General features: G+C 48.3%; 1 protein-coding gene across 3 annotated transcripts in view; it reads right to left on the bottom strand.

Moving 5' to 3' along the window:
• INPP5D (inositol polyphosphate-5-phosphatase D) overlaps window positions 1-24,877 on the bottom strand; it is a 94,502-nt gene that overhangs the window by 38,787 nt on the left and 30,838 nt on the right. Inside the window, exons 3-7 of one of the 3 annotated variants that reach the window (XM_045575327.1) lie at window positions 11,251-11,401; window positions 9,473-9,517; window positions 8,841-9,012; window positions 5,075-5,215; window positions 957-1,044 (exon numbers count right to left, since the gene is read on the bottom strand). In XM_045575327.1, coding sequence (XP_045431283.1) covers window positions 957-1,044; window positions 5,075-5,215; window positions 8,841-9,012; window positions 9,473-9,517; window positions 11,251-11,401 — 597 coding nt within the window. Of the gene's footprint in view, window positions 1-956; window positions 1,045-5,074; window positions 5,216-8,840; window positions 9,016-9,472; window positions 9,518-11,250; window positions 11,402-24,877 lie in introns of all 3 variants that reach the window. The other 2 variants (XM_036421324.2, XM_036421322.2) reach the window with 2 other exon arrangements.

Below are 24,877 nucleotides of genomic sequence, written 5' to 3'. Positions count from 1 at the left end.
CTCTCCTGTTAATCTAGTCTTGTGTCAATTGTATTATTTTTATTACTAATCCAGCTGTTAAAAACTAAAGGAGGGTAGAAAGGAGTGAATGCTCTCCCTTCCCTAATAATGCAAATGGCCAAATAATCTTTCAGAAAATCCATTTCCATTCCAGCAGGGCAGACAGGTAAGCCCTTGTGAGTTCCCCGTCCCCACACAGCCAAACCCTGACTTCACCTATCAGCTCTTTGCTTATCTGATATGCAAGTATACACGTCCTTGTTTTGAATGTCATTTTCTGGTTACTAACGAGGTACGGTCAAACATCTTTTCACGTGTATGTTGGCCATTACAAGTTCTTCAGTAAAACCGTCTTCTTTATATCCTCTCCCCATTTTAAAAAGTGGGCTGTTTTGGCTGAATTATTTGTAGACTTAAAAAAAAATGCATGTTAATCCTTTGTCTTTTATCTTAGTTGCAAGTACTTTCTCTGAGATATTAGTTTCCTTGTTTTTAATTCTGCAGATGAACCTCTGGTCACACAGATCTTTGCTCAAAGGCCACTTGGTCTTGGCCCCCTGCCAGGCCGTGAGCAGGTGACTGTGGCCAGAGGGAGGTGCATGCATTCCTTGCTCTTCGTGGGGCAAAGGCAGCATCAAGAATTTAGGCACCCCATGTGTTTCTTTCAGTTTCTGAAGAAAATGTTGGGAAGAGGCCCTGCCACCTTATGTAGCACTAATAAGTACTTTTGCTGATGGGTGCATGATTTAAAATCTTATTTCTCACGTCAAAATCAGGCAGTGGGAAATGTCTTATGGGGATGGGGATGGGGATGGGCAGAGTTCTGTGGCTCTCACCCTTCACCCATAGCTTACTCTGACAGTTCAGCCATCTGGACTCTGGCAACCTCGATAACACGATAACCCACCCTCAATCCCAATTTATCAAACTCATCTTTCCAACCCACAAACCCTTACCTGAGGCCGTGGGCGGAGGCCGGGGGAGAGCTGCTGGTCAAACAACCTCTGCAGAGACTCCAGGGAAGGAAGGGTCCGGATGACTTCTCTGGGGGCAGGGGACAAGGTGAAGGTCAAGGATTAGTGAGGACTCCGGCTGAGGCAGCCCTAGCTCCATCTGAGCCCCTTCTGGTGAAGGCAAGAATCCTTCCTAGAAGAACAAGCCCGGGCAAGGATGCAGGCTGCCCATCCCCCAGACCGCCACTCCTTTCCATCCCACACCCCGAACCAAACTGGAGTTGTGATTTATAGACCTGATTTACTTAGTCATACAAGGCCTGTAGAAAATTTTGATCTAGAATCTCAAAACTACTTTGAAATCACTTAGTTCCAACATTTGCTGTTAATAAGAATCACACACACACACACACACACACACACACACACAATCACACACATAAACCTAAGTTAAAAATGCAAATTTCTGGGTCCCAATCTGATTTGGTCCCAGATTTTAAATATGTGCCCCAGGGCTTCCTGTGCTGGCAAGCTGTGCTTCCTCATTCAAGTCCCCTCCACCAAGCTCAGATGGACACCCAGAGAAGTTTTCCTTGGCCTGATCCCTGAGGAGCCCAAACTAGGGCTTTATGGATTCTTCTTTCCCTTCTCATCTTTTCCAAGTGTTTAAGCATGGTGGGCAAACTATTTATTTATTTTGTTATTTTTTTTAAATAAATTTTTATTGTTCATATTATTACAAATGTTCCTTCCCCCTCGCCCCCCATCCATTGCTCTCCTCCAACCAGGTTCCCATCCCACCCTCTGCCCTTTCCCCACCCCCCATTGTCCTCATCCATAGGTGCACAGTTTATGTTCAGTCTCTTCCCACATCCCCCTCTCCCCTTTTCCCCAAGAATCGTCAGTTCACTCCCCTTCCATACTTCTGATTCTATTATATTCACCAGTTAATATTGTTCATTTAGATTTTTTTTTAATTTCCTTGGTTTTTAGATTCACTTGTTGATAGTTACATATTTGTTGTTCATAATTTTTATCTTTATTTACTTTCTCTTCTGAAAGAACCCCCTTAAGCAATTCATATAATTCTGGTTTGGTCTTTAGCTTTTTTTTTATTAGTGAAGCTCTTTATCTGGCCTTCGATTCTGAGTGATAGCTTTGCTGGGTAGATTATCTTTGGCTGTAGGTTCTTACTATTTATCACCTTGAATATTTCTTGCCATTCCCATCTGGCCTGCATGGTTTCTGTTGAGAAGTCAGCTGACAATTGTATAGGTGCTCCTTTATAGGTAACTACCTGCTTTGCTCTTGCTGCTTTTAATATTCTCTCTTTGTCTTTTGCTCTTGGAATTTCAATTATGATTTATCTTGGTGTGGTCCTCTTTGGATTCCTTTTGTTTGGAGATCTGTGCACTTCCTGGACTTGTAAGTCTAATTCTTTCACCAGGTGGGGGAAGTTTTCTGTCATTATTTCTTTCAGTATGTTTTTGATATCTTGCTCTCTCTCACCTTCTGGGACCCCCATAATTCTGATGTTGGTTCGCTTGAAGTTGTCCCAGAGGTTTCTTACATTATCTTCAATTTTCTGGATTCTCTTGTCTTCTTGCTTCTGCGGAGGAGTGTCTTCTGGCTCTATATGTTCCAAATTTTTTATTTGATTCTTGCGATCTTCCATTCTGTTTTTAGGACTCTGTATAATATTTTTTTATTTCAGACAATGTATTCTTTATTTCTTGTTGATCCCTTATCATTTCTTGTTGATTCCTTATTAATTCTAGTTGATCCCTTTTCATATCTTCATAGGTCTTATTGACCTTTTCTAGGAAATTCTTGAAAAACCTTATAAGCGTAGATTTGAACTCTATATCCAGTCGCTTTTTGTCCTCCATTTCTTTTGTTTGTGATCTATTTCGTTGTCGTATTTTTGCAGCTTCCCTGATGGGGTGGCGTTTCAGGGTGGAGCCTACAGCCTTGGTTTCCATCAGCCCCGCCCTATGTGGCTCCTAGTCTCTGGGTCCTTCAGTACTCGCTGCAAGCACCTCTGAGAGAAAGGTGCGTTCGATTTTCGCCTGTTACCAAACAGTCTAGGCTCTCCCCCAATGAGCCTGGAACTGGGGTTCAGTTCAGTTGGAAGTGGGATTGGAAGTGGCGTTCAGAGCAGTCTGGAACCCCAGTCTCCTTCCCGCCAGGGAAATCCTGCGGCACAGCCAACTGTCCCTATTCTTCGAGCAATGTGCGCGCCTCCGGGACCTCCTTTCGCCTTATAGCCCAGCTCCCTATGGATGAGCCTGGGTCCCCGGGGTCTGGCCTAGACCTGGGGTTCAGAGCAGTCGGAACTGGGGCCCAGCACAGTCGGAGCTTTTATCTCCTTCCTGCTAGGGAACGCCAGCCAGGCAATCAGCTGCCCCTTCTCTCCGGCTCCGTCCTCTCCGTGCACGCCGAGTGTCTCCGTACCTTAGGCTTTTAAAGCTCCTCCGTGCTTCCTTCTGGTTTTCTCCTTGCTTCTCGTTGTAGAATTTCCAGTCAGTCGACTTTTCTGTAGTTCTGTGTAATGTCCATCTTGTATTTTAGTTGTATTTTATTGAAATTGTTGTGTGCAGCTGCGGCTCTCTCATGGGCAAACAATTTTGAGTTCTACTTTTCACTTACTTCATCAAAAACTATTTTTGTTTTTACAAATTTGACATTCTAGTGGTTTCCAAATAATGTATGGACTAAATGTGCACAAATTCTTATATGTTAGATTATTTTAAGATCTTGGGGATCATAAATAAAGGCCTCTCTGAACAGCTTTGTTCATATAGCTTTTCCTTTCTTATTCTCAACTGCAATTTAAGGATAACTAGAGATTACAGCTTTTGATCAATATTTCTAAGCCTTTGAGATATTAGTATCAATTATAGGGTCATCAGCACTGTCCAAGCCAGATATGCTGTCCAAATTCCTTCTATTATTCCCTCTCTCTCTCTCTCTCTCTCTCTCTCTCTCTCTCTCTCTCCCTCTCTCTCTCTCTCTCTCCTGCATTTCAAGGCTGATGAATTGATTTGCATATCTTTAATTTCTAATATCATTAAGCATTTTTTTTTTTACAAAGTTGGTTGTAACTATATTTCTCTTTGTACAAACTGTTCATGTCCTTTGCTAGTTTTCTGTTGGAAATTTTGTTAATAGTTTTATACATTGGTATAAACTTCATATATTGCTTTGCTTTTTATTTAATCTTGATGTTGGTTTTTTTCCATTCTGTTATTTTCATCCTCGGTGGGCTGGATTTCATTATAAAGTGATCTGCAATTTTTACTATCCAATTTTTCATCTTTTCCTGGGTAAAAAATTTTTGCTTACCGGTACCTTAGTCAACACTTTATCAACAGTATTTACTAATGAGCAATTACTTGCTCATTTTAAATTGGTCTCTCACTCTTCATATTGTGTTCTGGGAGTATAGAATGAACACTTTTGCTTTGAGTGTATTCATAACCAACTACTCAGTAAGTTGCTGGGTTCTTAGTTTTAGGATCACCAGCACTCAGAAATTTTGGGGAAAACAAATTGTTGGAACCTTTTTGAAGTAGAGGCATGTGATTAATTCTATGACCTTGAATGACCCAGATCCAGGTAGCAATCAGATGTCAGGGAACACTTCCCACGTGCTGAAGTGATTGGATAAGCTTAGTGGAGAGACTTAAAGGTATATTTTCTTCTGGACAAGGAAGGAGCCAAGAGTTTCCATTAGAGCAGAAATTAAGGCTTGTTACCAGCCATCATGAAATTGTTTGTTAAAAAGAGAGTACCATGTGTATATGTTTTCCTTGGTGATGAATGAATGATAACAACAGCATCAAATGGAAAAATATCTCCAACAGAGAACCTCCTGCCCACCCCTTCCCATAGCAACTGGCCTCCAATGAACTTCAGTTAAAAAAAAAAGAAAAAAGGCACTACAATTCAAATACCATACAAACAAACCTGAAACTACCACGATATTTCTAAGCCCCACCAACTGTCTGATTATTCCAAGTACAGCAGCGGTGTTTGAGCAGCCAGGGGGAGCCCTGGGTCACCCTAATGAGCTGACTCTCTGGCCCAGGTCCCCGCCCTCGGCCTCACTGGCTTGTTACCCATAGAGTTCCTTGCACAGCAGCACGGTCAGTTTCTTCAGATGTGGGAGACTGCTGGAGCCCGTCTTCACAAAATCAGCATCCAGGGTGAGCTGAGTGCTTAAATAATCCTGGATGGCTTTCAGATGCTCTTCTGGAAGCCTGAGGGGGGAAAAAAACAAAGAAAAAACATGCTTGTCCTGTTCCTTTGGCCACAGACACCAGAAAAAAGGAGAAGAAATCTGCATTCTGAGTCTCCTGCTGAGACAAGGTCCTTCATGGACTGCAGGTCAGACTTCCACCTGTTTGGTTCCCTGGGTCTCACTGGAGCTAGAAAAACAGGTTGCAGCAAGATTAAAGGGTTGCGCAAGGGAGGGGGCCTGGTAACCTACCCGTCAAGGCTCTTTCCCAAGCCAGTACATACTTGGAAGGTAGCGATACCCAGAAATGTTTATCCTCTAAAAAGAAGATAAAACAGTTCGGAAAATGTCCCGTGGAGTTGTTTCCCTACTTCACCTATTCCTAAACATGGAATCCGAGGGCTGAGTGATGGCAAATGGTTCCAGCTCACATGCCACCTGCAAATTCACAGCCAAAAGCCACCGGAGCCCTGTGTGGGGAAGCTCCAAGTGATTCTAGGCTCCGAGGGGAATGAAGGCTCTGTGATGAGAGATGGGGCTGGGAATGTGGTAGTGGCAGCCCAGGTGCCCTGCCCTGAGTCTCCCTCCCAGTTCTGGTCCGGCCCCTTCATGGACTGCAGGTCAGACTTGCTCATTGAACACCACGTCCCAGTGGAGGAGAGCCAAGGCCATATTGATCACACCCCTACATTCCATGTCCCACCACCCCTTTTTTCCCCCTAGGTAATTTTTTTTGTTGCTGTTAACCCTCACCCAAGGATATTTTTTCTATTGATTTTTTTTAGAGAGAGTGGAAGGGAGGAAGGGGGAGGGGAGAGAGAGCAAGAAAAACATCGATGTGACAGAGACACATTAATAGGTTGCCTCCCACATGTGCCCTGACCAGGGCCTGGGATTAAATCTGCAATGTGGGCATCAAACCCACGACCCTGCAATGCATGGGCCGATGCTCAAACCACTTAGCTACACCAGACAGGGCTCTAGATAACTTTTGAATCTTGGTTCCTATAATATAAAAACTCATCCCAGCAAATACTTCCTGAGTATAACACCCCTGTCACTCTGCTAAGCACTTTATGCCCATTTTTATCTTTAATCCCCAAATCAATGTTATGAGGCAGATATTATTCCTATCTCACAAATGAGGAAACTGAGATTCAAGGATGGTGATATACCTGTGTGGGAAAAAAAATTATTGTAAGCCTTTAAAATCTTTGTTCCAGCCTTGACAGGTAATCAAATTCAAACTGGAGGTCATAGGTTTTTGGGGTTTCTTTTGAGGATCATTGAAAGAATGAAAAGTTGTTGCTCTTAAGATTAGAGAGAAGTGAACTAGCCATTCTGACTTCTCTAGTTTGAGAAATCAGCAACTATTTACTGTCAGTTGTCAGAACATTTAAGTTTAATTTATACTTGTTCTGAGTCTTGACATCATAAAAATCTCCATTTATAGTAAGATATGTATTTTTAATCATTCTAATGACTACTGATTTATAATGTCGAGATCATGAAGCCTTGCTATAGGAAGCAATATTGGTTAAATGTTTGTCATAGAAACGTGTAGACATAAGATGGAAACTGCTGTTCAGAGGTTAATTTTACTCAGCAGTCTTATGTTAACCAACACCTAACTGATTAGATCTAATTTGCTTACACAAAAGACTGCAGGTCGTCTTATAATTAACAATAACCTAAAGGCAGACCTCTGTGTACAGAGCTATTTTACAAGCAAAACTGATTAACTTCCAAACACAAGGAAGAATCTCAGCTTTTCATGACCCAGAAGAGAACAGAGGGCCGGCGATGTGTCACCGAGGTCCCTCCACCATGCGCCATGTACTCGTCCCCACCTCCATGCAGACGGTTTAGGAAGGTTCTATTGCCGCCTGTTAGCTGAGAAGCAAAACCAGAGAGAGCATGCCTCCCCCGCTCACAAGGCCTCGGCTGCTCACGCTCCTCAGGAGGCTGCACAGAGGCTCAGCTGCATACACTGTCCTTCTCCACTGGGCCCTAGAGAACACCTGTCCTTACAGAGGAGGCACTGGAGAGAACATGGAGCCAGTAGATGTGGGAGAGGCAGGAAGACTGGGGAGATGGTGGCACCACTGGGCTCCCTGCCTATTTCCTCAAGGAAGTCACTGCATTTGGCATCTAAGCCTGGAGAGAAATGCAAACTCCAGGAAACAAACAATGGGCTCTGCATGAAATATTTTCATAACCATTTGTTATTTAGATGCATATATCAGGATAATCGTGATAATGTATGAACATATTCAAAGCATTGGATGTGTAGCCGATTGATAAAAAGTACAGGTAACTCAGAGCACACAGCTGTGGGCCTGGAGAAGAATCAGGGGATGTGTCGGGATGGAAACAGGAAACACTAGGTATCTTAGCAACTGGATGCTTATGAGTACCTGCAGGCATTTCCTTTGTATTTTGTCAGATTGGGTGGTAGGTGAGGCAGCCTCAGCCACCTCAAGTTGATCTTTCAAATTGGAGATGTTGCAGCAGCCTCCCACATCTTTGGCATATTCTTTGGGGGCCCCTTTTCTCACAAAGAAACAAAAATATTTCTAAATTATTAATGCATGGAAGTTACCAATACTAACTAATTCATACACGAGGCAACATGCTGGGCTCTGGGGACAGGATCCTCACGGAGCTTCCTTCCTACTGAAGCCTTTCCCAGGGCCTTGAAGTCAGGGCCTCTGATTTGCGAGTGCTGGGCCTGCTAAGAGAGGGACCACAGGGCCAAGAAGCCCGGACCTCGTCAGTGTAGACCAGCCAGGATGCTGAGGACCCTGGATTGGAGCAAGTAAGACTTAGAGTAGGGGTGTCGAACTCAATCAGAGAAGGGGCCAAAATCTAAAATCCAGCCTAAATCGCGGGCCGAATGGTTTACTGAACAGTCATAAACTGTCATTGTGATGGAAACGCAGCGGAGTGCAGTGATGACAGCGCGGTGCGGGCCACATTGCAAGGCCTGGAGGGACGGATTTGGCCCGCGGGCCTTGTGTTTGACACATGTGACTTAGAGTACTGGAATGAAAGCATCTCACATCCCCCATCACAGAGGAGGAAGCCACATATGAAACAGTTCGCACTACATCTGAAACTATTGCTCTGACATCTAAACCTGGAGAGAAACTTGAACTCAAGGAAACCAGCATTTACTGGTGACAGGGAAGGCGGCCCCCTTTAAGTGGGGCCTGAGCAGGAAGTGGCTGATGGGGGCTGCGGGGTAGGCAGCTCCTCTGCTTGGACCATCTCACTTAGTAGCTGGTGGTGATGGAAAAGATGCTGGGTGTAGTTTATGGCAAGTCCTAGTAAGGGAGTCTCAGCCCAGGTCCCTTAAGTCTGGACCACACTGATGGCAGCAGATGTACGCCATTCCAGAGCCAGCTCCTGCCATGCTGCTGGGCTGTGAGATGGAGCCCCTGAGCAGGGCCACCCAGCGCCATGCAGTGGAGCCACCAGGCGAGCTGGGCTTCCTCAGACACACCATCCCCTCTGACAGGCCAGTGGGCTCCACAACTACCTGTACTGGGGTGAAAGGGGTACCTCTAAGAGTGAGTCTGAGGGGGCTGCCTGGGGGCTGTGGCTCTGAGGCTGGCCTCTGAGGGGACCACCAGGTGGAGACTCACCCGCTGGTGTCCATGCTCTGTAGTCGTTGAAACAAGGTCTCCGAGAGGCACGGCCGGCTGACCTCTGTTGCTCTAGGATTTTCACTCATGGTGGGCACCTCCTTGGCCTCACATGGCCCGACAGATAAAGGGATGTTTCTCGGTGGCAGTTCAGGTGGAGATGGAACACCTTCTACCCAAGAGAAGAGCAGAAATGTCATTCGGACTAAGCTTTAGTTTCCCTCTGGATCACTCGCCTACAGAGAGGGCCACGTAGCTGACGCACTATGTCCTCTGTGCAGAACCCATCTGGACCCACACTGTTCCTGCTGTCCCCACCCCCCCACTGCCTCCCCGACTGGAGGGGGAGCCCACTGAGGCCAGGGGCCTAGTCTTAGTGGTCTTTGGCTCAGGGGCCTAGCACGGTCTGTCCCATTGAGGCAGCCAGCAAACATTTGGAGTCCAATGACTGTGCTAGGCAGAGCAGCTGGCCTTGGGCAGGTGGAGCCAGCAGCCCTAGACAGTTCAGCAGAATGGCCAGCTTTCGGGGCTGAAGCAGGGGTCCTGGATCAGGCAGAGAGAGGCCCCCTTCCCAGAACAGGAGGCGCAGGGTGGGGAACAGGCAGGCCGACACCAGCTCATCCCTCTCCTACCTTGCCCCCTTTCTCTGCCTTCTCTCCAGCCTCTGAACCCCAGGCCTTTGGAGATAAAATAAAATAAAATAAAATAAAATAAAATAAAATAAAATAAAATAAAATAAAATAAAATAATAAAATAAAGCAACTGAAGGGTTTTCCTTCACCAAGAGAATTGAAATATAACATAAATGACTTGAACTCGCCTGGGAAGTGAAACTCCTGCCTGTTCATCTTTAGGAGGACTTCCCCCCTCCTCTTATCAAATGGGTGAGGGTCCTGAGCCCCTGCACCCAGGACCTCCTGCCTGAGCCTCTTTGCACGCCAAACGGTCGCCCCACGGCCTTGGCCACAGAGCTACCTCTTGAAAGGATCAGCCCTCACTTCCTCTCCCGCTGGGCTCTCTGGCTCTTTAGATGGTTGAACTGTTGTGAGCCCCACGGGGACTGCAGCGCCTTGAGACCGGGGCTTCGTTTGGGGAAGTAAAGCCTGCAGTTGGCAGATGCTGGTTCTCTCTGTGGCTCTGACAGAAGGTCTCGGGACTTTCTCAGATGGCCATCCCCAGAGGGGCAGAAAAGCTGGGCTGGGCTGTAAGGCAAGTGAGGACACTCGTGTGGAGGGCATTTCTACAGGATGGTCTCTGTGTCAAGGCCAAGGCAAGCACATCTGGGGGGCGTCTGGGGAACATTGGGCTGTGGCACAGCCCTGGTGAGTGACCCTGTACTCACACACAGATAGGTCGACTCTGACTACTTCACAATGGAGGGAACCTCTTACTGTGCTGAGGGAGGGAGAAGAGACATGGCCTTCCCAGGTCCCCCTCAGCCTCCACGGCCGCCTTTGGAAACCCTTTGCCTGGCCCCGCCTTCTCCACCGAGCTGATGAGAGTTCACCCTCGGAGGCAGTGGGTGAGCTGTGTAGCCACTCAACGTGGGTCACCTGGAAGCCGGGAAGAAGGTGGGTGGAGACTCACAAGCCAGCCATGGCAATGGGATGAGTAGGGTGCCTAGTACATGGCGGGCAGCTGTCTGCCAGGGACATGAGGGGAGACAGCCAGCGACCTCAGCATCTCCACTCTAATCTGCCCTTCCTTGGGGGCGACGCTGGGGGACCTGGTTGTTTCTAGGCCCTGGAATTTAGGAAGAGCCCTGCCCTCCTAAGTTGAAGGGTTCAATCAATTCAGTATCTCAAGGTCTTCTTTTAGAAAGTGAACTTTTAGGGGGAATAGAAGGGTACCAACCAGGCATGCTGCCACCTGCATGGCCTTCTCTGCCAGATCTTGTCCTGTCCTGTCTGTCCCTCTGCAGCTTACAAGGCTGGTCAAATTCACACATGCTTTTAAGGGTAAGTTTTGTTTTATTTTAATGATGATAAAAAGAAACACCTTTCTTACCCTTCCAGTTAGCAGCAAGGATTTCCTCCTCTTTCACTTTCCCCCCAGTGAAAAGCAGCTAATTATTTTGACGATAATGGCAGCTGCATTTATTGAGCACTTATTATGTACTAGGCTCCGGGCTCTATGTTTATTGACTCACTTGATGATACCCTGAGAGGTAGATATCATTTTTACTGTCTCTTTAAGAGAAGTCTGTGGTTCAGAGAGGTTCAGTAACTCACCCCAGGTCACACAGCTAAGAGGCTGAGGAACAGGAAGTCCAGCCCAGGGCTATCTGACTCCAGAGCTTGTGTCCTTAACCACTGTGTCACACTCTCTCCCCCTGATAACCAGACCCACCTGATCTCTGAACACTTGTAGTGAGAGAAACACCCCACTTCTGCCCGGTGTCCCTTCCTACCCGTCTCCTCCTCCGGCTCATCGCCGGTGTCCTCCTCCTCCAGTGGCACGGGATACTGCAGGTGGGTGACCAGACCCATGTTTTCCTTCTTGTAGAACTCGATGAGCTGGTCCAGCTTGGTGAAGAACCTCATGGGGACCCCTTCAGATGCCTGAGGACAGAACCCCAAACAGAAGCATGGTTGACTGGCTGGGACATCACCCAACCACAAAGGCCACCTGCAGCAGAGGCCAGGGGGCTGAGAGAGCGACCACGATCCAGAAAAAGCTCTGGGCAAGCCTGCCTGCCACACCCACACCCTAATATCATGTGACCAGCAGCCCCCAAGAGCCAGTCTGTGAAAAGGCACAAATAGGACAGTTGGAAAGATTTTTTTTCTTTTAGCTAAAAACAAAAACAAAAAAAAACCCCCAAAGACTTTTATTTTTAAAAGTATTTTATTATACAAGTAATATATTTTCATTTATGGCAAAATTAGAAAATACAGAATTAAAAGAAAATAATTTTTATTGTTGAAAGTATTACATATGTCCCCCTTCCCACTCCCCTCCATTGACCCCCTCCAGCCTACCCCCTCCTCCTCCACCCCAGGCCTTCAGCACCCTATTGTCTGTGTGAAAATACAGATTTTTTTAAAAAAAGAAATCACTTGTAATCCCACAACCTTGAGAGAACTTTTCAATAGTTTAGAATGTTTTTCTAGACTGTGTATGTGTGTGTGTGTGTGTGTGTGTTTGTGTGTGTGTGTGTGTGTGTGTGTGTGTATGGTGGAGAAGTTATCCCTCCACCCCTCTGAAAAAAATCACTTATTTTTAAATACAGGAAAAGTATATACTAGCAATTATTTGGCTTTTATCCTCCCCCCCCCCTTTTTTTTCATTTGCTATACTTCTGCTTTATCAAAGCCCAGCAGATGAGTTAGCACAAAAATCTTCCCAGATTTGTATCTCTGTTGCTGATGACAGAGGAGCCAGGTGACAATGCCCTGGGGCTGTTCAAATGCCCTGGGGCCAGTTCTGTGACTTCTGTGGGAAATTCCCAGAGGTCCAGGGGCCATCAGCTCTTTTTGCTGAGGCTCTGCTTAGCTGAGACCCCACCCCAGGTCTCCTCCTGCCAAGCCCAGACCCCGCCCCTGTTGGTTCCCCCTGAGGGGTTATCAGACAGCAGGTGGATGGGACAACACCCAGTGTCCAGCAGGAGACTTACATTCTCATCAATGCCTTACCCTACAGCTCCTAACCCAACAGGTCCCAGTGTCCTATTGAGTCTCCCTGTCCAGTCCCCTGCCTGGCATTCCCTGCCTTGAAGAGTGCACTGTCCTCTCCCCATTGGCCCAGCCAGAAATCCAGAGGCTTCTTGGACTTCCCCCTCCCTCTGGCACAAAGGGCAAAGGTAGACAGAGTGAGGCGGGGAGTTCCTGATCCAGAGCAGGGCTGCAGCCTTGGGTTGGGGAGGAAGATGGAACTGGGCTCCAGAGAGGGACCTGGACACAGGGATGAGTACCAAGGAGGTACCCCCCTCTGGGTGGGGCTCCCCTGGTCCTAACACCGAGTGCCTGTGATTCACCCTTGTTATCATAACCACCATCAGGTCCAAGACAGTCATGCGATTTTAAAATGAGTTGAGAAGGTGCCGTCTTTGGAGTTGGAGGTCAGGGGTCCAACTGCTCTCCTGGGGACTGCCTGCTGCCTTCTTACTAAAGAACAGGGTCCCATCGCTGGTGGAAAAGGAGGCCAATAGGCAGAAAGGGTGAGGGTTGGAAAGTACACCCCGGTGAACCAGGGGGGTCTAGGGCTGTGTGTGGCCGGATCGTCGTGACTCATTCACCTTTAAGCCGGGTACCTCCTGCCCTAGCAGGAGTGGGCCTGACATGGAGGATGGGGTGGTGCTCTGGTGTGAGGGTCTTCGGGGCTACAGGTGAGAGGCATTGGGAGAGAAGGTTGGGCTGGATGGCCCAGACCCAGACCTCAGGAAACGGACCAAGACTCAGACCTGTCCCGAGCCCTTCCTCGTTCCTGGTGGTTAACCCCACGTTGCAATGAGGGTACGTTTGCCTTCAATGCACCCACCTCAACCTCTCAGCTTAACGCTGGGGTTTCCCTTTGGCCTCTCTTTTCCTCTCCAGGTGTGTTTGTACGTGCACACACACACACAGCACGTGTCTAAATCTGTGCAGGAGGGGTGTGTGTGTGCTTGAGTGTGCAACTTAAGTTACTCAGTACATTTGTAGAAAGTTTAACAAGAGGGTTTTTTTTTTAAAGTTCTTTTTAATAAATTCTCCTGTTTTCACAAAGCCCCCTACTAAGCAATCTCCTTCAGGCATTTTCCAATCAGAAATATCTGAGTAGGGGAGGCCAGGCCTTCTAGAAAGTGGGAGATGGATGCCCAGTCCCTGACTAGCCTGATACAATCGGGCCACCTCTCCTGGCTCCAAACGCAGCAAGTCCATCCAACGGTTAATTGCTGAGCACCTCCAACTCCAGGTGCTGCAGCACCATCTGGGGTACAACAGGCGACAGGTGCACAGTCAGGTGGACATGCACTTGACCATCCCTACGGAGCCCCGTGCTCCCACCAGCCCATGGTCAATGCACTAGTCACCTGAAGGCCCCAACTCCCGCCTCTCACTTTGACTTGCAGGTTTGTTAGGCCACGCCCAGGGGTAGCTGCCCTTTCTGCAGACCCAGAGCCTTGCTGGGCCCCTCCCTGCCTCTGGCCATCCTGCCTTGACGGAGTGTCTTTCTAGGCTCCGAAATGTCCGAAAGAAGTGTCATGTATATCAGTTAAGTCCTGGCAGGAAGTAGATGTCATGTTAACTGGGGAGTTTGGAGAGAATTTAGTGGACAGGGTGTAGGAATACCAGTAAGAGGGGTGCCACACCCCAGAGCTAGCACCAGGGAGCAGTTACCACCCTGGGACAGGCCACAGCAGAGGGGAGGCATGGGAACTGGGAGGAACTGCCTTGCAGGTGCTGCACCCCCTCCCCCTTCCACCCCGTAGCTGGAGCGGGATGGCCTCCATCTTCTCAACACCAGGCTGTGACCCCCCGCCCCCCTCACCTCCTCTCTGCCACCCCCAACCCCACCCCAGGCCAAGCCCAGCTGGAAAGGAGGGGCCCAGACAAATAGCCACCACTCAGCATGTCAGGTCCATGGAGGGTGAGTCTGTTGGTGCTCACATCGGGAGGGGAACCACATTTGCTGCCAGGGAGGGGGCTGCCTGATCCTGAACGGTCAAGGCCTCCAGACTTTGTTCCTCATTCCATAGCCACTGGCTTCCTGAAGAGATTTATCAAGTCATTTTGAAACAGAGAAGGAAACCCTGATACCCTAGCCGTTCGCTGTGAACGTGAGCCCAGCACAGGGACAGACACTCCCAGGGCGGTGCCTACAGGGGACTGCGTTTCTGCTCTGCAACAACTCTCCCAGCACCGGAACGAGTTCCCTGTCTTCAGCAGGTACCTAGAGCACAAAACCAAGGCGCCATTTTGATCAGCAAAGAGCAGCATTTCCTAGTTCAGTTGGCTTGTTAACAATTTATGATGTGCAAGGCACAGAGCAGAGGTCCCTTTGGGTTTATGAGATCAACAGAATGGGCATGAATTTATTTATGCTCATCTCCAAAAGTCACACAGAACACAATGTGATAGGGGTTAGCTCAGATGGTGAAACAAAAATCCCATCTCTTCTCCTGCCTCCCGATAAATCTTTCCAGCACGGTCATTTCCATGAAGGCCCTGCACACAGCGCCCCACCAAGCCCAGCTGGGCCTGCATCCCCACAAGTTTAGAAATCCTGGAACCTGCTTGGCACAGCCTCATCTACTCCCTAGACCCCATGCAGGGGTACCCATAGGCCCTGTCGCTGTCTGGGGAGATGGGCATATTGCATAAAACAGACCCGACGGTTGAAAAACTGCAGGAGACAGAGACGTGGACTCCAAGTGGGCTTTGTAGGGAGGGGCTGCTTCTCCTGATGGTTTCCCACCTGAGCTGACCCAGGTGCCATACTCCTGGAGAAGGTACAGTGCAGGGGGAGAAGGCCACCTCCAGCTCCCGGGGTGGAGAAGAGACCACCTCTGGGGTCTTCAGAACAAAGGACAGCTAAACATCCAGTCTGTTGGAGGCTCTGCGCTGTGAATTCTGAGAAAACATGTTTCTAGAAACAGCTGTTGGCCTGTTCCTTTCAGACACCCTGCAAAGGTTGAGGGGAGGCAGGGAGGCTGGACAGGCTGAGCTCTTGGGGAGGGAGCGTGGGTGGGTGGTGGTGGTAATTTTACTTCACTAACCGGGAACGAAAAGAGGCACCTCGCAGGAGGAAGCCCGCACAGGAGCTGGTGGGAGCGAGGGGCCCTGCACAGCACTCTCCTCAAGGTTCTGCCAGCCTCACTTTAAAGGAACAAGCATACACAAGCACGGTGGAAATTTTACACATGAGTGAAAACTACTAAGTATCATTATCCCAGTGTGGCAGAGCATTTTTTCCACCTTTTATAAGAAAGCCACTAGAGGGTCTTAGGCAGGGTGACAATACAATTTGGCTGCTGTGGAGAGAATGGCAAGGGTGGTTGTGGGGTAGCTAACGTCATCCTTTTCTATTTTCCTGTGGAGGTGGGAAAGGTGTTGGAGGCCTCAGGGCCATGGGGAGGGCAGAGCTGGCTTCAGGCTCAGAGCCCCCAGACCCGGGGCTCCCACCCAGCCACAGAGGCACTGCACAGATGGGGCAGAGAGGTGCCCAGCCTGTGCCCTGAGCATCGCTCCTGCCCCCGAGGCTCTCAGCTGAGGCCTGGCAGTGTGTCCTCCACTCAGAGGTCAGATCACCACCGTCCCGTCCACCTCTCACTGTCAGAGGTCGGAAATGATCTATATCTTAACCTGGACAGTGATTACATGGAAACATCTTACTGTAATAAAAATGGGACCGCTTCAGGGAATGCGTAGTGGATGGAGTTCCAGTAGGAACAGGCTAAGGAGGAGGCTGGCCCTCTCAGAAGTGTGCACCCAGAGGTGAAAAGTCGGGCGTGGTGAGACAAGAACCAGGAGCGCCCTCTGAAGATGGAAGACGAGCCCGCACGTTGGAACGTCCACGAGTGGTGCAGGACACAAAGCGCTGTTCTCCCCCGCCCGCTGGAAGACTGAGGGTAAGATGACAGCTTAACTCTAACATTGTCTTTAGGACCTGATCACCGCACAGCAGGGGGCGCCACTGTGAAGCTGGCTTGGGCAGAAGCGCCGAGGCCCCTGTAGGCGAGTGAGCATGGAAGGCAGAGGGCAAGGACGGACCTCTGTGGGCATTCTGGTTGAAAAGACAACCCATTGTATGGGAGAACATATCTGCCAATGACACATGTGACAAGGGGTTAATATCCAAATTTTACAAAGATCTTATGTAACTCAACACACACACACACACACACACACCAAACAATCCAATTAAAAAATGGCCAAAGGACCTGAATAGACACTCCTCCAAAGAGGACATGCAGATGGCCAATAGACATATGAAAAGATGGTCAATGTCAGTAATCATGAGAGAGATGCAAATTAAAACCACAATGAAATATCACCTCACACCTGTCAGAATGGCTATCATCCCTAAATCAACAAACAACTGTTGGTGAGGATGTGGAGAAAAGGAACCCCCGTTCACTGTTGGTGGGAATGCGGACTGGTGTAGTTGCTATGGAGAACAGTAGGGAGTTACCTCAAATAATTAAAAATAAAGCTACCATATGAACAAAATAAACTAACAAACAAAATATTGTAGAAACAAACTTATAGATAGAGGACAGATTGACAGCTGTTAGAGGGGAAGGGAATTTCAGGTCTGGATGAAAAAGGTAGGTTAAAAAACACACATAAAAACACTCATAGACACAGACTTCCGTGTGGCGATTCCCAGAGGGGCAGTGTGTGGGGAGGTAGAAGAGGGTGCAGGGGAAATAAACAGTGATGGGAGGAGACTTGACTTGGGGTGATGAACACACAATACAATATAGAGATGATGTATATAGAATTGTACCCCTGAAATCTATATAATTTTATCAATCAATGTCACCTCAATAAGTTCAATAAAAAAATAGTTTCTGTAACCTAGTTAATTTAATTAATATGTGTGAGCATACATTAATATGTGTGAACACACACACACACACACACACACACACTCAAAGATTAGAAAGGTTTAAAAGACATTCTGTCTAAAAGCATCAGATTTTTGTTGTTGCTGTTTAATATATTTTTATTGGTTTCAGAGAGGAAGGGTCCGAGGGAGGAAGAGATAGAAACATAAATCATGAGAATCATTGATAGGCTGCCTCCTGTATGCCCCCTACAGGGGATTGAGCCCACAACTGAGGCATATGCCCTTGACTGGAATTGAAGCCGGGACCCTTCAGTCAGCAGGCCAATGCTCTATCCACTGAGCCAAACCAGCTAGGGCTGTTTTTGTTTGTTTGAAATGTTATTCCTGGTCTGTATCCTTCTAGAGGTTTCTGTACAAAAATAAAAACTGGGAAACATCTTTGAGGCTCAGATAACCATAATAACCCTCACATACCCAAAACAGAAAGGCAATCACAAAATCTCCCGGTACATGTGGATAGAGGTGAGGTAGCAGCCACAGCCCCACAACCAACCGCACAGTGAGTGCAGCCTCTGGGTAGATGTGAGAGCTCTCGACACTGACCAGAGGGGAGGGGCAGCACCGACTTCGATCACACAGGTTTTGGGGCTGGGGTGGAAACGAGTGCCTCGGGCACTGTGTGAAGGAGCTGGGCGCAGGTCAGGCTCTGTGTTATCGCTAGGGAAAGTGAGAGCCTGGGAAGGTGGGGGTAGACAGAGCACTGGGCCAGGTGTGCTAGGTATGGACTTCTGGGGAGCCAAGCCTGGCAGATTGGTGGACAGAGCGTTAGGCACCTGGCAGAGAGCCCAGGCAGGAACAGGGACCCTGGCGTCCTCAGGGCGCACAGGGGCCCTGTGAAGTTTCTTCGAGTGTCTTGCCACACAAGCAGAAGCTGATGAAGGAGAGAGGAACAATGCCATGTGGCTCCTGCAGCTGGCTGGCCAATGGAGGGCACGTGAGGGGTCTTCCAGAATGTCCCAGAATGTCCTGAAGGGGCCTCTTTTTGGCAGTCAGACTGCAGAAATGGAGCCGCCCTGTCTCATCAATGGCCTGGTGTAGGCCCGAGAGCGGGAAGGCTGTGGGCTGGACTGGCATTGCTGGGCAGAGGAGGTGGGTGGAGAATGAGGATTTTCCAGGTCCAGGGGAGTGGGGTCTCCACCTTTCCTCAGGTCTTGTTTTGAAACAGTGACTGGTCCCTTGAGTCAGGCATTTGGGACACAATGTAGGTCATGGTGGCAAGCACACAGTTCTTGCCATGTCCTGAGTCGGGGCAGGGGGAGGTCCACCTGAAGGGTCTCCTCTTTGGCTCTTCTCTGTTGAGGACCCCCACCCTACCCCCCAAATGGAAGCAACGGGAACTGGGCCAGGTGTGCTAGGTATGTTATCTAATTTGTATTCAACCTAGTATTACAGGCAGCTACCATAGCTCCAGTGTACAGAGGAGGAAACTGAGTCTCAGAGACATCTACAACTTGCCTGGGTGGTCAGAGACATTGTCAAAAGAGCAGAAACTCAGGGGACATTTCAAGATAAAAAAGAAGCTGTGGCCCTAACCGGTTTGGCTCAGTGGATAGAGCGTCAGCCTGCAGACTCAAGGGTCCCAGGTTCGATACTGGTCAAGGGCATGCACCTTGGTTGCGGGCACATTCCCAGTGGGGAGTGTGCAGGAGGCAGCTGATCGATGTTTCTCTAATCGATGTTGCTAATTCTCTATCCATCTCCCTTCTTCTCTGTAGAAAATCAACTATATATATATATATATATATATATATATTTTTTTTTTTTTTTTTTTTTAAATTTTTTATAAAAAGAGTCTGTGGGTGGGCATCCACAACTTGCTAGCTAGACAGGAGGGGCATGTTACCGGGCACAGGGAGCTGCCAGCTCGGATAGAACCAGGCGGTTAGAGATTCTCCCAAAGACTCAAGCCTCCAGCTCAGGGGTGGGTTGGGTGGTGTGAAGCCCGGTGTGTGGGAGAAGCTTGTATCTTGGGAGGCAGCAGGCCTTCCCTCCAGGCTGTAATGGCTGGTGGAGATGGTGCAGAGGCTGGCATTTGCTGTCTGTAGAGACTGGCATTTGCTTTCTCTAGGGCTGGGAGAGGGTGAAAGATGACACCAGGCTCATTCGAAACCTTCTTTGTGCACAAGGGAGCATTTCGAAGGCTCTGGGAGGAGGCATGAAGCTGAAAGGAAGGAAGGTGGAAACTGCCAAGCCTGCCCAGCCCCACCCACCAGCTGTTGCCAGTGGAACATCACTGCTCTTCGCTCCTAGCAGGCTGCCCACAGGACCCTTCCCACCAGGACTGGTGGGCCTGGCACTCGGGTGGGTTCTGTCTTACACTCAGCCAGCAGGCGGGTCTCCCACCTACCGCATTGCCTTCAGCCCCCACTTTCAGAAGCTGGGCTCTTCAGCTTCTCTCTTGCTTTGTTTTGGGCAGATTTCCCAGAACAACTTGGCATAGGCTTTGTACTCACTTCGAAATTCACATCCCTCCCAGATTCTCAGAGCTAACCCCTTCCTTGGACTTGCAATCCCCCACCAGGCCCCAACAGAGCTGGCAGCCACAGCAGCCCTGCCCAGTGCACTCTCCCAGTGGAGAAATCTCAATGCTGGGTCAACTCTCATAGGCTGTTCGTTTGTCACCTGTCAGCTGGGATCCCCCTGGGAGCCCCAAATCTCTGCTTTTCACTCCCAGATACCTGTGCATGGGAGTAAGCACTGAGCTTTCCTCAAAGACCTGAGTGTCTAACAAAGTGCTTTGAACCTCTGACATCAAAGGAGCTACAGGCTGGTAAATTCACACCTCAGCTGGTACTGAAATGACAGTGCTGGGATGTGTCCTCTGAGGTTGGTGGTGTCACCACAGTTGTCGCAAGGGGGTAGGGCATGACAATGCTCTCTGCCATCATTGTGGTCTGGGTGTGCAGACAGTGGAATTCTCATCTGGGGATCTTGAGCCCACCGTGAAGATGCCAGGCGAGGATGGATTCTTGGTCAGTAGGACCCCAGACGACAGCGAGAATGTATGCCTCATACCCAGCATCACAGTAAGGTTGACAGCTAACTATGGAAAGGTTTCTGTGCTTGCTCCAAAAGCTCACATAAACAGAAGGCTAGAGAGGGGGAAGGAGGTAGTGGCAGAGCAGCCGTATCCTCAACATGGTGCCTTGCAACATCTTTCACTCAAGAAGTCATGTCTTGCCGAAACTGGTTTGGCTCAGTGGATCGAGTGTCGGTTTGTGGACTGAGGGGTCTCGGGTTCGATTCTGGTCAAGGGCATGTGCATTGGTTGCGGACACATCCCCGGTGGGGGTTGTGCAGGAGACAGCTGGTGGATGTTTCTCTCTCATCGATGTTTCTGGCTTTCTATCCCTCTCCCTTCCTCTTTGTAAAAAAAATCAATAAAATAAAAAATAAAAAAGAAGTCATGTCTTTGTTCCACTGATGTTGGGCTTGGCTATGCAGCTTGCTTTGACCAAGGCAATGTGGGTAAAAGTGCCAGTTCTAAACTTTGGGCTTCACAGGTATTGTGGGTTTCTGCTTGCCCCTCCTGGGCCCCGGTGATCTGCCCCTGAGATCCTCCAGCCCTTCAGTGTGGGCCAAGAATAAAGACATGAGGAGGAAACCTGGAGTCCAGCTGAGTCCAGGAGAACCCAGCCCAGATCAGCCAACCACAGCTGACCTGCAGACCCAGAGGAAAATAAATGTTTGTTAACTACTAAGATTTTTGAGTGTTTGTTCCACAAGGAACACTGACAAATACAAATTTGAATGGAAGAATGGACTTTTTCTGAGTCTTCCTCTTACTGAAACTTTATGACATAATTATCTCCATTTACCCACGAGGAAGCCGAAACTTCAGGAGATCTGGTAACTTGTTCAGTGTCATACCACTTGATTTATTCGCGGACTTCACCCCCACAATGGACAAATCTTCAAGTTCTGTGCCCTCATTCACAGCATGTCAGCTCCGTAGTCTCCTGGAGGCCCCCATTCTTCAATCTCCTCCTCTGTGTAGGCCTTCGGACCTCTCTGGGCCCCATTATCTTTCTGACAAGCCGGAACCCCATTATGGCCACCAGATACCTATTCCCGAGTCACCCTCCACTCCCTGTGTAGGCTCTCACTGTGATTTAGGATCAGGTACCTGAGCAGGGCTGGAATAAACCAGACCCTGGAGACTCATCTAGCCAACAGGCACCCACACCTAGTTACTAATCTCTTACCACGTGCCCCACCTGGGGCTGGGCCATGGGCATTCTAGCAGGGACCCACACAGACCCAGAAACAAGACACGAGACAATAAATAATGAAGTAAACAATTACAAGGTGCAGAGGCCATGTGGCGGGACTTAGCCTAGTGGGTCAGGGAATTTGTTAAAGGGGCAACATTTAAGCTGAGATGCAAAGGATGGTAGCAGTTGTCCAGACAAAGAGCAAGGGAGATACCACAATAGGCAGAGGGAGCAGCTTGTACCAAGACTGGGTGTTCATATCTATCTGTGGTTATAGTTAGGTCCTTATATGGAATGCTGTTGGTGTCCTACACAGTTCCTCTAGGTCCCTGTACTGCTCTGTGGTCCCAGCCTCCCTCTTCTGGGGGCTCTGTGCTTTGCTGTTAAAGGCTTCAACCTGTAACCTGAAATGATTATCCTTGGGCACTGGGGCAACCTCATTCCTAGGGAAATTGAGAAGAAACCGGGGAGTTCTATGTTCCCTGGGGCCTTCCCCAGGTAGCCAACATGCGCCTGGAGAGAATGTGCAAGAGCCCAGTTCTTTGCCTCAATGCAGGACAAATCCTAAGGCACATCCACACTTCAGAGCTCCGTGTGGGATTAGGCAGGTCTGAGATTTCACCTGAAAATGCACCTCTCCTTCACTATCCTGAATCCCTCTCGCTCACTGGTTCTCCTGGAAGCGATTCCTTAGTGAATTACTGGTATCAAGGTCAGCTTCTGGGAGAACTTGACCTATGATGGTCAACTCTCAAATCCATCCTTTTACTTGTCTATTTCAAGCCCTCCCTCAGCAGCTGATCCAAGGATTTATCCTCAGGCCTTTCATCAAGAGCAAAGAACCTGGAACTCCTCCCCACTTTATGAAGGAATTGATCAGATTTGAATTCCTTAGCTTCCTTCCCAAACATGGCTACTTGTGAGGTCCAATACTCCCACCTCCCCCCGACCCCACCCCTGCTCCGGGCTCAGCACATTCCTGCCTTAACTTTTGCACAGACCAGTTCAAAGCCCCACTGTGCAGCTGGACATCTGGCCCTGTGAATCCTTTAACCAGTGACAAAGGAGAAAAAGATGCTCTAAATGAGACTGGGCACACACAAAAGAAACAACACAAAATGCCTCATGTATGTACCTCCATGTTGAGAATGAATATTTTTTGAATATCCAGACCACTTTACTGAAGTTTCTATTGGTCTTCCCATTTTAAGGATAAAAAAACCGAGGCTCAGAAGGGCCAAATGACTTTCCCCGTATGTGACAGCACCAGGACTTTGGATCCTTCTCTGTAAGTTCTGTGCCCCTGGACTCTGAAAGGTTGCCATTCTCTAATTTCTCTGCTTGTGTTCTGGCCCCTGAGTAGGAGGCAAACAATCCTATTTTTGAACTAATGGATGTTATGTATTTTAAAGTCCTCTCTCTTGTCATTCCTCCCTTAAAGTCTGTGTTTTATAAAGAATCCCAGGAGTGCAGACCAGTGCAGCCATTCTGCTGAGCCATCAGACACAATGTAGACAAATTAGATAGACAGTGTCCTATGACCCTGTGATTTCACCCCTGGCTCACGCTGGGCCATCTGTATGGAGGGTCATCACAAATTTGTGGTGGCAGAGATCTGGAGGGAAACTGGGTGCCCACGATTGGGACAGTAGACAGGTAAAGTGTGTTCAAGGAGTACATAGAGTGCTATGCAGCAGCCAGAAACAAAGATTACTTAAATGCAGCAACACTGCCGTAATCAGTTTGGCTCAGTGGATAGAGCATCGGCCTGCGGACTGAAGGGTCCCAGTTCAATTCCGGTCAAGGGCATGTACCCTGGTTGCGGGCACATCCCCAGTAGAAGGTGTGCAGGAGGCAGCTGGTCGATGTTTCTCTCTCATCGATGTTTCTAACTCTCTATCCCTCTCCCTTCCTCTCTGTAAAAAATCAATAAAATGGCTGAAACCGGTTTGGCTCAGTGGATAGAGCATCTGTCTACAAACGGAAGGGTCCCAGGTTTGATTTTGGTCAAGGGCATGTACATTGGTTGTGGGCACATCCCCAATAGCGGGTGTGCAGGAGGCAGCTGGTCGATGTTTCTCTCTCATTGATGTTTCTAGCTTTCTATCTCTGTCCCTTCCTCTCTGTAAAAAGATCAATAAAATATGTATTTTTTAAATCAATAAAATGTATTAAAAAAATAAATGCAGCAACATGGAAGATCTTTAAAAGATCCTTTAATCAGGAAACTAGAAGTCAGAATAAAAGCTATGAAATCACCTCAGTGAATTAAAAATGCATGTACACAAAACAAAAATAAACAGTGTAAAAGAACACTAGTTGCCTGTTAAAGGGAGGGTTATGCAAGTGCATTCTGGGGCCAGGAGGATCACACCAGTGGTAAAGACCTTGCTTTAGAGCACATGTGTCAAACACAAGGTCCGCGGGCCAAATCCGTCCCGCCAGGCCTTGCAATGTGGCCCGCACCGCGCTGTCATCACTGCACTTCGCTGCGTTTCCATCACAATGACAGTTTATGACTGTTCAGTAAACCATTCGGCCCGCGATTTAGGCTGGATTTTAGATTTTGGCCCCTTCTCTGATTGAGTTCGACACCCCTACTTTAGAGGGAGGTTGCACTGCCGCACAGCAGTTTTGCTCACGTAGCCCGGTTGTGAAAGATGGGTTCTTCACCTTGTTATGACCTTTGTGATTTGACTTGAATTACCAAAATCTTCTGTGTCCGTTTCTCCCTTGGTCGAGTATGGAGGAAGGACTTTGCAAGGGGAAGTATCAGTTAGTTAGAAAGCAGTGTGGTCCATTAGTATGAACACAAAATCTGAAGCCTGACATGAGTGAGGCAGGCAGGGTGTAAGACACCAGGGAGAGCGGGGGACAGTGGCACATGGATGAAATGTCCCTTTTAAGGGATTGGCTTCCACTTACCTCCAGTTACCCCAGAGGGTAACATCAGCATAGAGTTGTTAGAATTTCAGAATGTTCAAGGGAAGGTAAAAATCCAGATTCTTAGATAAAATCTCAGATTTTTAAATGCTTGCACCTAACTTTTAAAAAATGCCATGTGAGCTACAAATTCAAATCCTAGCCCCACCACTAATAAGCTGTGTGACCCGGAATATGGTATTTAACTCTCTAAGACTCAGCCAATTTCCTCATCCATGAATGAAGATTCTAAGACCTACTCAACCATACGTTTCAATGAGCTCAAATATCCCTGGTCGGTGTGGCTCAGTTCGTTTGAGTGTCATCCTGTACACCAAAAGGACGTGG

Source organism: Pipistrellus kuhlii, unplaced genomic scaffold, assembly GCF_014108245.1.
Source record: "Pipistrellus kuhlii isolate mPipKuh1 unplaced genomic scaffold, mPipKuh1.p scaffold_m20_p_7, whole genome shotgun sequence".
Taxonomy (NCBI): domain Eukaryota; kingdom Metazoa; phylum Chordata; class Mammalia; order Chiroptera; family Vespertilionidae; genus Pipistrellus; species Pipistrellus kuhlii.
The sequence above is the reverse complement of the archived record's forward strand: the minus strand, read 5'-3'. Positions and strand labels throughout refer to the sequence as shown.